The sequence below is a fragment of the Centruroides sculpturatus genome, unplaced genomic scaffold, assembly GCF_000671375.1.
Source record: "Centruroides sculpturatus isolate CEXI.00-Female unplaced genomic scaffold, Cexi_2.0 scaffold368, whole genome shotgun sequence".
Taxonomy (NCBI): Eukaryota; Metazoa; Arthropoda; class Arachnida; order Scorpiones; family Buthidae; genus Centruroides; species Centruroides sculpturatus.
Window position 1 is genome coordinate 227774 of NW_019385149.1, and position 11641 is coordinate 239414.

Sequence of the window (11641 nt, forward strand, 5' to 3'; positions counted from 1 at the left end):
CACACTTTAGTCAAAAGCCTTAAATTATTTTCTATTGAGGTTAATTCAAAAATGTTTTTTCAACTAACATTTTTAATCTAGAGTTGGCGATCTTAGGTCTTGATTTTATATTTGTTGACAGAATGCTTAAATCGAACAATAATGTTTTTTGAAAAATTAAACAAAAGAGATTTTCAAGATATAAAGAATAAAAATAAATATAAAATTATAAAATATACAATTAACCGAGAACTTTTTGTTATATTGTCCCTATGTCATGTTGTTAAGCCATATTTGGTCACATAGTCGTAAAGAATTGCCATGTGTTGGAGTCAGTGTGTGTTGATCTTTTGATGATGGTAGCCTTCTGGAGGAAGACATGCACTTCATTATCCATTGCATACATGGCTAGAGCAGTGTTTAGTTTCTTTTTGTCAATATCATGTGTGTGCTCAGCTAGTCTTATTTTGAGTGACCTTGTGGTGGAACTGATGTATTCAAGTTTGTAGCCAAATCTGTCATCTTAAAGTACCCTAAGATTATTAGTCTTATCTTTTCCATTCCTAAGGATGTTAAAGATGGTAAGATTGCACCTAAATGTTAATTTTGTTTACTTTTAGGTTTGCTATTTCTTTATACAATGGTAGTATATCGTGGTTATACTCTAGAATGATATGGCTTGTATTTCTATGTTGATTATACAGTAATACCTTGACTTACACTACATCGACTTACGTGAACCCGCAGTTACGTGATTTTCAAATCTCGTCGATTTGTCTTTTGTTTGAGGGCCACGCAACTCTTGATTACTCACTCTCCCCACACTATTGTTCAGCTTACATGTTCAGGCATGTTGCGTGAAATCAACACATAGCTACAATTTATTTCTGTTTGTTATANTGCCATATATATGTACTACTTCTATATGTGATATCATTATTGGCAAAATATGCGATTTGTGCAAAAACTGTGGGTGATACGATGTTTTGAGTATCATTTTCGAATTTAGGAGGTCAAAATACATAAAGAACGCCTACATTTTCGAGAAAAGTTTTTTCACTGTTGTATTGTGTAAGTTATTGTTCTTCATTGAGAACACTTGATAATATCATCAATTCAATGTACTAACAAATAATATAACCTCTTTCCACTATTTGAGGAGTATGCCACACTTTAGTCAAAAGCCTTAAATTATTTTCTATTGAGGTTAATTCAAAAATGTTTTTTCAACTAACATTTTTAATCTAGAGTTGGCGATCTTAGGTCTTGATTTTATATTTGTTGACAGAATGCTTAAATCGAACAATAATGTTTTTTGAAAAATTAAACAAAAGAGATTTTCAAGATATAAAGAATAAAAATAAATATAAAATTATAAAATATACAATTAACCGAGAACTTTTTGTTATATTGTCCCTATGTCATGTTGTTAAGCCATATTTGGTCACATAGTCGTAAAGAATTGCCATGTGTTGGAGTCAGTGTGTGTTGATCTTTTGATGATGGTAGCCTTCTGGAGGAAGACATGCACTTCATTATCCATTGCATACATGGCTAGAGCAGTGTTTAGTTTCTTTTTGTCGATATCATATGTGTGCTCAGCTAGTCTTATTTTGAGTGATTTTGTGGTGGAACTGATATATTCAAGTTTGTAGCCAAATCTGTAATCTTAAAGGATCTTTATATACACCCCCAGTATCCTAAGATTATTAGTCTTATTTTTTCCATTCCTAAGGATGTTAAAGATGGTAAGATTGTACCTAAATTTTAATTTTGTTTCTTTTAGGTTTGCTATTTCTTTATACAGTGGTAGAATATTGTGGTTATACTGTAGAATGATATGGCTTGTATTTCTATGTTGATTATATCTGCTTTTATCTTTAGGGTCCAAGTTGTGTGTTGTTGGGAATGGTACTTCTGATATGTCCTTAAGGGGTTAAAGAACATTTTAAATTATGTTTGGTCAAATTTCTGATTAGGTTTTTAAGGTAACCATGTGTTGTGGCTATTTGTTCAACATGTTCAAGTTCCTTGATTGTGTCAGAATAGTTTATATCAGGAGTGTCAAACTGTAATAATATAGTCTAAATTATTTTAAAAATTATTATTGAAAAAATAATTATTTGTTTGCTTATAATAATTTGAAGATTTGAAGTTGTTTTATAATTACAGATATTTATGCTAGAGAACATGGATCTAATAAACAAATGGCTTCCAAATCTTGTGCTCTGTCTTTAGTAAGACAGCTGTATCATTTGCAAGTGATTGAAGCATACTCTGGTGTTGCTAAAAAAAAGGAGACTGATAAAGTGAGATGCCATTAATACTTTAATTATATTATATTAAACTGATTTTTTTATATAATTAATAAATATTTTAGTTGTTTCTTTATTTTATAATGTGTATTTGAATGAATTTTTAAATTTCATAATTGACTTTTTTTAATAAGAATATTATATACATATTTATAATGGTTGATATAATGTTAATGCTTCCTATTGAAAAATTAACTTTGATTCAACTTCTATTTCAGTTTTTTTTCTTTCTTTTTATAAAATCACTGAAATACAGCCAAATTTTAATGTAGAATATAAACTCTTTATTCAAAATGCATTATAAAAAATTCAGAACTGTTGTATGAGTCACTTAAATTTTACAAATACATGAGCTGTTCACAGCTCGGCACATGTATTTGTAAAATCTAAGTGACTCTTATAACATTGAATTCATATAAAACAGAATAATCAACAGTGTTATAAGGGGGGTCAACTGTAATTAGGATAATTGAGAATTACCAATATCACTTTTTAATGAAATGTATGTCATTTTATTGAGATTACCTTTCTGATAAATATATTGAAACTTCTTTCTGCAAAATTCTATATTTCTATAAAAAATCTGAAAAAATGAGTTTACTTTATTTAAGCTGGATTTACACTAGCACTGCTAACACCAATTTTGATGGTCCAAAAAGCCAGTTTCAGGTATATACCAGCCTGACAAAACGAATATTCGTTCACACTTAAGCTGACTGCCATTGAATGTTGTTCCATATAGCCAATAAAACTAAGTGTTTTATTGAGGAGCTTAATCCAGTCAGAATAGAAATAACTCTGCATAAAACAAAATTACTTTTTTTTTTCCTTTTTGTAAGTAGTTGGTTGTCATATCTTCAATTATTCTAGTTTTGAGTAGATATACCAAATATTTTTCTATTATATGAAATATTATAAAGATANATAAATTTAAAGTAAAATTTAGAAATTTCTAAGAAATTCAGTGTTTTAAAGATAATACAGAAGTACATGACATTTTTAGTATTAGATTTTAAAAAGCAGAAATTTGAAAAACTATCAAATGGTGTTAACTTTTTTGAGATAGCAATGAAATTACCAGATAGTATATTGAGAGGGAATAATTTAAACAAATAAGAATATTACACTAAATTTGATTTGAACAATTAAACTATTTTAGAATTAAATTAAGTAAGATGAAACATTTATATACACACACAATCATTATACATTACAGTAAGAAGAATAATAATATACTTTAAAGCTTCTTTAATTATCCTGTATATAGTGAATTATAATTATAGTAATAGGTTTTGAATTAGAATAATCACTTCAAAATTATATAAATTTAATGTTTGTTACAGCATTTATAAAAGTGTGATATATAAAAGTATTCACAATTTAACTTTGTAATTATAATCATTGAAATATTTCATTATTAAACACCAAATAAAAATAGCTATTATTACACTAAATAGTTTACATTAGTATATATTTACACATTATAAGGGGACTTAAATAAATTTGATTTATTGTAAATATAATTAAGTAATTTATGTTTATTATTAGAAACTTAAAATTTGTTGATTTATTATTACAATATTTAGGAGCTTTATCTGTGAGATGTCATTTCATGTAAAGAAACTTGGAAAAAGTAAGTGTAAAGCTCAATTATTTTTAAATACAATTATAATTTGTAGTTTCCTTGTGAATATCCTTCTTTAGAAGAATTTATGTATTTCAATATTTTTTCAAATTCAATACAAGATTAAATAATTTGCAAAACTCTGCTTGACATCATGATACACTAAGTGTTAGTGTATTGTGCTTGACATATTTTTTTTAAATTACAAATTATATTCTTCAAAAGCTGAAACTATTCAGAGTAACAACACAACACACCATATTTATGTAATCTATCACACTTTAATTGAAAAAGTAAATGTTTTTGGTTACTTTTAGGAGCTACTTTGGGTTATTAAGTTGTTTGAAAATTGTATGAGATTCTATATATTCCAAAACAAAATGTTCTTGCTTCTATGTGATGTTATTTAAAATTTTAAATACAATAGCGTCCCAGAAACTTGACTTTCAATAACTCGACATTCTGTAAAACTTGTCGTTTCATTCAAATAAATAAATAATAAATGCATGTAATCTAATTTTTACCACTGTAACTTTACACTAGGAACAAATAACACAATGCAACAAATTGCAAGGTCATAACTTTTTTTGAAAATATAGGTATTCTTTATGTATTTCGACCTCCTGAATTTGAAAATTGTACTCAAAACATTGTATCACCCACAGTTTTTGCACAAATCATATACAGTTGTCCCTTGATAGTCCGACGTTTTTTAATCCGACATGCTCAGTAGTCCGACGCACCTCCCGTCAAGGTACCCGTCCTCGTTACGTGTCTGCTTGCACAGAAGCATGTCGCGATGTGAATCTCCCCATCCAATTCTTACTCGATGACACACATTTCGTGTGTTTTATTTGAGCAGTTCTGTTCGAACAGTTGGAGTAGAGAATATTGTAAGTTACTGCTAGCAAAACAATGCGAAATATGTAATTATTTTCGGTAATCCAGACACTTTTGGTAATCTGACACACCTTTGGTCCCATACCCGTCGGATTATCAAGGGACAACTGTATTTTGCATTAATGATAATATACATGAAAACACCACATGAAGCTCAGAAGCGGAACATCGTTTTCAATTGTTCAACACTTACGCTCCTAGTGGCACACAGCAAACTGTCACACTGCAAATGGCACTGCCTGTTTGTCACTGTGTTGTATTTGTGCAAGGAAGTATGTGTTAGTGTACAATGTCTACCCGAGGTTGTGTAAACTCCCTAACTGTTTTTGTTATATTTGTGGTGAACTTGTGGTGAAAAAAGACCGAAGAAACATTACTGCCTTCGTGAAAAAGGTCTTCCATGCCTATTTCGGAATGAAACTAGGCGACATCAATAAAGCATGGGCTCCACATGTTGTGTGTGTTGTATGTATAGAAGTGGATGCTGTAAGTGAGGAACAGGGTGAAAGATTCCATCAGGATATCAAGGACATGGAACAACGATACCAGGGAACTTGGGATGTTCGGATGATGGGCAACTACTGCTGGATGCTTCACTGTGAGCACATAATGGAAATTCCCCATAAGAGGAAAAGCAGGGGCCATGCCATGACAACTAAGAAAGCATGCAATGAATGATATTAGTGCATGTTTTGTACTACATTCTCTGTATGCATCTGTTCACTGTGTATATATTTCAATATGTTGTTGTTTTAAACTTGTATTCTACTTCTGCATGATTCATATGCCATATATATGTACTACTTCTATATGTGATATCATTATTGGCAAAATATGCGATTTGTGCAAAAACTGTGGGTGATACGATGTTTTGAGTATCATTTTTCGAATTCAGGAGGTCAAAATACATAAAGAATGCCTACATTTACGAGAAAAGTTTTTTCACTGTTGTATTGTGTAAGTTATTGTTCTTCATTGGCAACACTTGATAATATCATCAATTCAATGTACTAACAAATAATATAACCCTCTTTCCACTATTTGAGGAGTACGCCACACTTTAATCAAAAGCCTTAAATTATTTTCCATTAAGGTTAATTCAAAAATGTTTTTTCAACTAACATTTTTAATCTGCAGCTGGCGATCTTAGGTCTTGATTTTATATTTGTTGACAGAATGCTTAAATCGAACAATAATGTTTTTTGAAAAATTAAACGAAAGAGATTTTCAAGATATAAAGAATAAAAATAAATATAAAATTATAAAATATACAATTAACTGAGAACTTTTTGTTATATTGCCCCTATGTCATGTTGTTAAGCCATATTTGGTCACATAGTCGTAAAGAAATGCCATGTGTTGGAGTCAGTGTGTGTTGATCTTTTGATGATGGTAGCCTTCTGGAGGAAGACATGCACTTCGTTATCCATTGCATACATGGCTAGAGCAGTGTTTAGTTTCTTTTTGTCAATATCATGTGTGTGCTCAGCTAGTCTTATTTTGAGTGACCTTGTGGTGGAACTGATGTATTCAAGTTTGTAGCCAAATCTGTCATCTTAAAGTACCCTAAGATTATTAGTCTTATCTTTTCCATTCCTAAGGATGTTAAAGATGGTAAGATTGCACCTAAATGTTAATTTTGTTTACTTTTAGGTTTGCTATTTCTTTATACAATGGTAGTATATCGTGGTTATACTCTAGAATGATATGGCTTGTATTTCTATGTTGATTATACAGTAATACCTTGACTTACACTACATCGACTTACGTGAACCCGCAGTTACGTGATTTTCAAATCTCGTCGATTTGTCTTTTGTTTGAGGGCCACGCAACTCTTGATTACTCACTCTCCCCACACTATTGTTCAGCTTACATGTTCAGGCATGTTGCGTGAAATCAACACATAGCTACAATTTATTTCTGTTTGTTATATCTACGGAGACTTGAGAGATTCTATGTGGTGATTTCTTGTAACCGTGAATGAATCAAAAGACAAGATAAGATTAATGAGAACATTTATTAGCTTACATACATCCGACTTGGATTTTACACAAATTGTGAAATTATACCCCGACTTACACGAATTCAACTTACGCGGTTATTGCTCGGTCCCACCTATCGCGTAAGTTCAGGGTATTACTGTATCTATTTTTATCTTTAGGGTCCAAGTTGTGTGTTGTTGGGAATGGTGCTTCTGATTTAACATTCTTAAAGAACATTTTAAATTATGTTTGGTCAAATTTCTGATTAGGTTTTTAAGGTAACCATGTGTTGTGGCTATTTGTTCAACATGTTCAAGTTCCTTGATTGTGTCAGAATAGCTTATATCAGGGGTGTCAAACTGCAATAATATAGTCTAAATTATTTTAAAAATTATTATTGAAAAAATAATTATTTGTTTAATATAAATATAAATAAATATAATAATTTGAAGATTTGAAGTTGTTTTATAATTACAGATATTTATGCTAGAGAACATGGATCTAATAAACAAATGGCTTCCAAATCTTGTGCTCTGTCTTTAGTAAGACAGCTGTATCATTTGCAAGTGATTGAAGCATACTCTGGTGTTGCTAAAAAAAAGGAGACTGATAAAGTGAGATGCCATTAATACTTTAATTATATTATATTAAACTGATTTTTTTATATAATTAATAAATATTTTAGTTGTTTCTTTATTTTATAATGTGTATTTGAATGAATTTTTAAATTTCATAATTGACTTTTTTTAATAAGAATATTATATACATATTTATAATGGTTGATATAATGTTAATGCTTCCTATTGAAAAATTAACTTTGATTCAACTTCTATTTCAGTTTTTTTTCTTTCTTTTTATAAAACCACTGAAATACAGCCAAATTTTAATGTAGAATATAAACTCTTTATTCAAAATGCATTATAAAAAATTCAGAACTGTTGTATGAGTCACTTAAATTTTACAAATACATGAGCTGTTCACAGCTCGGCACATGTATTTGTAAAATCTAAGTGACTCTTATAACATTGAATTCATATAAAACAGAATAATCAACAGTGTTATAAGGGGGGTCAACTGTAATTAGGATAATTGAGAATTACCAATATCACTTTTTAATGAAATGTATGTCATTTTATTGAGATTACCTTTCTGATAAATATATTGAAACTTCTTTCTGCAAAATTCTATATTTCTATAAAAAATCTGAAAAAATGAGTTTACTTTATTTAAGCTGGATTTACACTAGCACTGCTAACACCAATTTTGATGGTCCAAAAAGCCAGTTTCAGGTATATACCAGCCTGACAAAACGAATATTCGTTCACACTTAAGCTGACTGCCATTGAATGTTGTTCCATATAGCCAATAAAACTAAGTGTTTTATTGAGGAGCTTAATCCAGTCAGAATAGAAATAACTCTGCATAAAACAAAATTACTTCTTTTTTTCCTTTTTGTAAGTAGTTGGTTGTCATATCTTCAATTATTCTAGTTTTGAGTAGATATACCAAATATTTTTCTATTATATGAAATATTATAAAGATAGTATATATTTCTTTATTAATCTTTAAGATAACTCTGAACAAATAAAATTAAGTTTCAAAAGTTATTTAAATTGATGAATAATTTAATGCAAAATATTATATAATAGAATACATAAAATTATTTAAAAAGTTAGATGTTAATGTTAAACCTCATAATAGAAATATAATTAATGAGAGAATGTTGCAACAGTATTGTCAGTTGAATGATGATACTGTATTGACCTTTATCCAATTGGCTAAAGGTGGAGTTGCCAGAATCTATGACTGGCAAGAGTCAAACCCATGGCTTGACTCTGGCTGCACTATTGCAGTGACTGGCACTGGTAGTGCTAATTTGAATCCAATCTTAAATGTCGTGATTAATGAAAACATTAGCAAGAAGTGGCAATGACCAAGTTGTCTAGTTTGTTTGTTCTGCATTTCAATGTGCATAAAGTCAGAGTTTTGCAGCTTGTTATGGATGTGTGTTTTTTTCTCCAAGTATATATTGTGTTTCTTCACTTAAATATCTTTATAGATTGTGTAAGTGATTTTAAACTGCATGTAATAGCTGTTTACTGTAATTTTTATTAACTAATTAATTATGCATACTTGTGTGTAACACTAGAAAGTTTGACCGGAGAAGTAGCCTCTTTTGTTTCAAAAATTATCAGCAAAGTAATAACACCCTGTATAACATGTTAAAACGGTCTATTTTGTGTATTAAATTTAATAATAATGTAATTTCAATCATTTTTTTTATTAGCTTGAACCATATGAAGTCACTTTGAATTCTGAATTAGAGCAAGAATTGGATAAAGTATTGGAATCATTAAATATTCAGCCAGTTACAATTCCAGAGGTAATTTATTTGAGAATCTTAAATGAATTAAAGATGAAAATCATATTATTAAAAGTAAACTATATTAGCACCTTGATTTATATGAAACTTTCAATTAATATTTTCATTTTTCTGATATTTTTGTGAAGTTTCATTCAGGACTTTAATATATTAGCATACTTTTATATTATATAGAAATCATTATAGCAGTTCAGATGGCTATAGTAATGCATAGAATTAAACTTTTTACTATAACAGGCACTGTCCTTTTTTTTCTGTGCAAAAATTTCTCTCATGAATTATTGTTTGACCCTAATAGAAACCAATGTATTAAGGTTAGACAAATTTCATTTATTAGTTTTAAAATTATAAAGATATATTCAGAATATTATTAGTTAGAAAATATATGCGATATTTTTAAAATTGTGTAAAAATTTCAGAGACTTTATTCAAAATAGAGTTGAGAAAATTATTAATAAGTAATTGTAAACTATTAATTTTAAAGAGGATATGAAGGCTAATCAAAAAGTATTGCACAGTATTTTATTGTATCAATATTAGAACAGAAAGAGATGCAACACGCTAAACTCTGCAGTCCTTCAATGTAAACCCCTTGTTTGTCAATTTACTTGCCAGCATTTTGGAAAGTCTGCTGTTCCCATCAGCTCTCTATTATTGTTTAGTTCCTGAATGCACTGGATAACAACAACATAATTTGGCTATGTTCAATAAACAAATATGGAATATCCATCAGTACAATACTTTGATATACAGTGGAAGCAGCACAAACTGCAGTGAGTGCAGCACAAATCTCTCTCTGTGTTTTTCCATAATGTTTTGATTTTGATGAATGTCCTCTGATTATCAAATATCATAGTATCTGAACTATCTGCATTGTCCATGTTTATTGCCTTCTCATTTGGAATAATGTCACTACAGTACACAAACACAGATATATTGGTCTTCTCTGTAATCTCAACAAAAACTGGGAATGATTGCATTGACTGAGTGCAAATGATGCTAATTGTGCATTACTTTTTGACTGATTTCTGTATTTCATAAATTATATGTATGTATTATATATTATATAGTTTTAATTAATAGAAGCAGAATGTTGTTATTTGAAGTACTGATTAACAGTTTTTTAAATAAAATTTTGTAATACTCTATTATACATCTGCATTATTCATTTATTTTCTTTGAGGCATTCTCTATGGGAGAATAATGGACATTTTCTGTTGGTTATATTTTGGTAAATTGCTAAATTGATGGTCACTATAAAGTAAGCCCTAAGCACTATAGCATGTGGTATATTTCAAATAAGTTGGTACTTAAGGCAAACAAAAACACATTTCACTTTGTTTTCTGATTAATCTGATTTGAGCCAAACTGAAACTGACTCCTCTAATGTAAAATATTTCCAAATAATTTTGTTTTAAACTTTTGGATAAAGGAAAATTTCTGTAAAATTAAAAACTATTTATTTTAATTCTTATTAGATCCAATGTATGAGTCTGTTATAATGATTTAAATAAATATCATGAATTTAGGTAGATCACAAAATTACTGTCTATGCTATTCTGAAATTGTTCAAAAATCAAATTTTACACACTACATTATGTAAATTATGTATAGAAAAAATATATACAGAAAAATTAAGTGATTTGTGAATAGATCTTTATTAATAGAAAAGACTTTGCCAGTTCATAAAGCACTGAAGACAAAATTCTAGGTTTCTGCCACAAAAAAACTGCTCTGATTAGAAATATGAATAATGAGAAAATCAGTATTCTGTAATGGAAATTAAAAAATAAGACTCTAAAATGAAGTAGCCACCATAGTGACCCTTTTCCATCTGCTGTGACATAAAAAAACTGCTAACATTTCTGCCAGATGGAGAACATAACTTTAAAGTTACTTGTCAATGGTATAGGAAAGCTAGATTTAATAGATTTTCTGCTAAACTGACAACTTTAATGTCATTGGTTTGCTTATCCAGCTCTATTAAAACTGCTTAACTAGGGATTCATGGACTTAATAGTTTCAACACTTGCTGAGTTCTTCTAGTTTGACTTAGACGACATCATTGAGATACATGAAATTTTGTTTGACTTTAGGAATACTGTAGAAAAATACATTATATTACAATATATAGGGTGTTCACTGGGATCATCAATCCAGTTTGGCTTAAGGAGGGATTCAAGAAAGAGAGGATTTGAGATCAGAGGTTTTTCTGTATTTACCAAATTTATTTTAGAACTAATTTATTTATTTATTATTATTATTATTATTATTATTTTTTTGAGATTTAACAATACAGTAGAGCGTCGATTATCCAAAAGTCAATCATCCGAAAGAATTCCAGTTGGCAAATTTAAATTTTCGCCAGTGCTGTGGCGCTTCAATCTTTGGCTATGTCTTGGGCTACTCAAATATTTTACGTTTTTGATACTAAATTAACATCTGAAGTATAATTTTT

The 11641-nt window shown here is 29.2% G+C and overlaps 1 protein-coding gene across 1 annotated transcript in view; it reads left to right on the forward strand.

The window, feature by feature from the left end:
* Positions 1 to 3819: 3819 nt before the first annotated feature.
* The window catches only part of LOC111635453 (ATP-dependent RNA helicase A-like), a 75003-nt gene continuing 67181 nt past the window's right edge, over positions 3820 to 11641 (forward strand). Inside the window, 3 exon segments of the mRNA XM_023380415.1 lie at positions 3820 to 3927; positions 7278 to 7414; positions 9088 to 9183. Coding sequence (XP_023236183.1) covers positions 3897 to 3927; positions 7278 to 7414; positions 9088 to 9183 — 264 coding nt within the window. The 5' untranslated portion in view covers positions 3820 to 3896.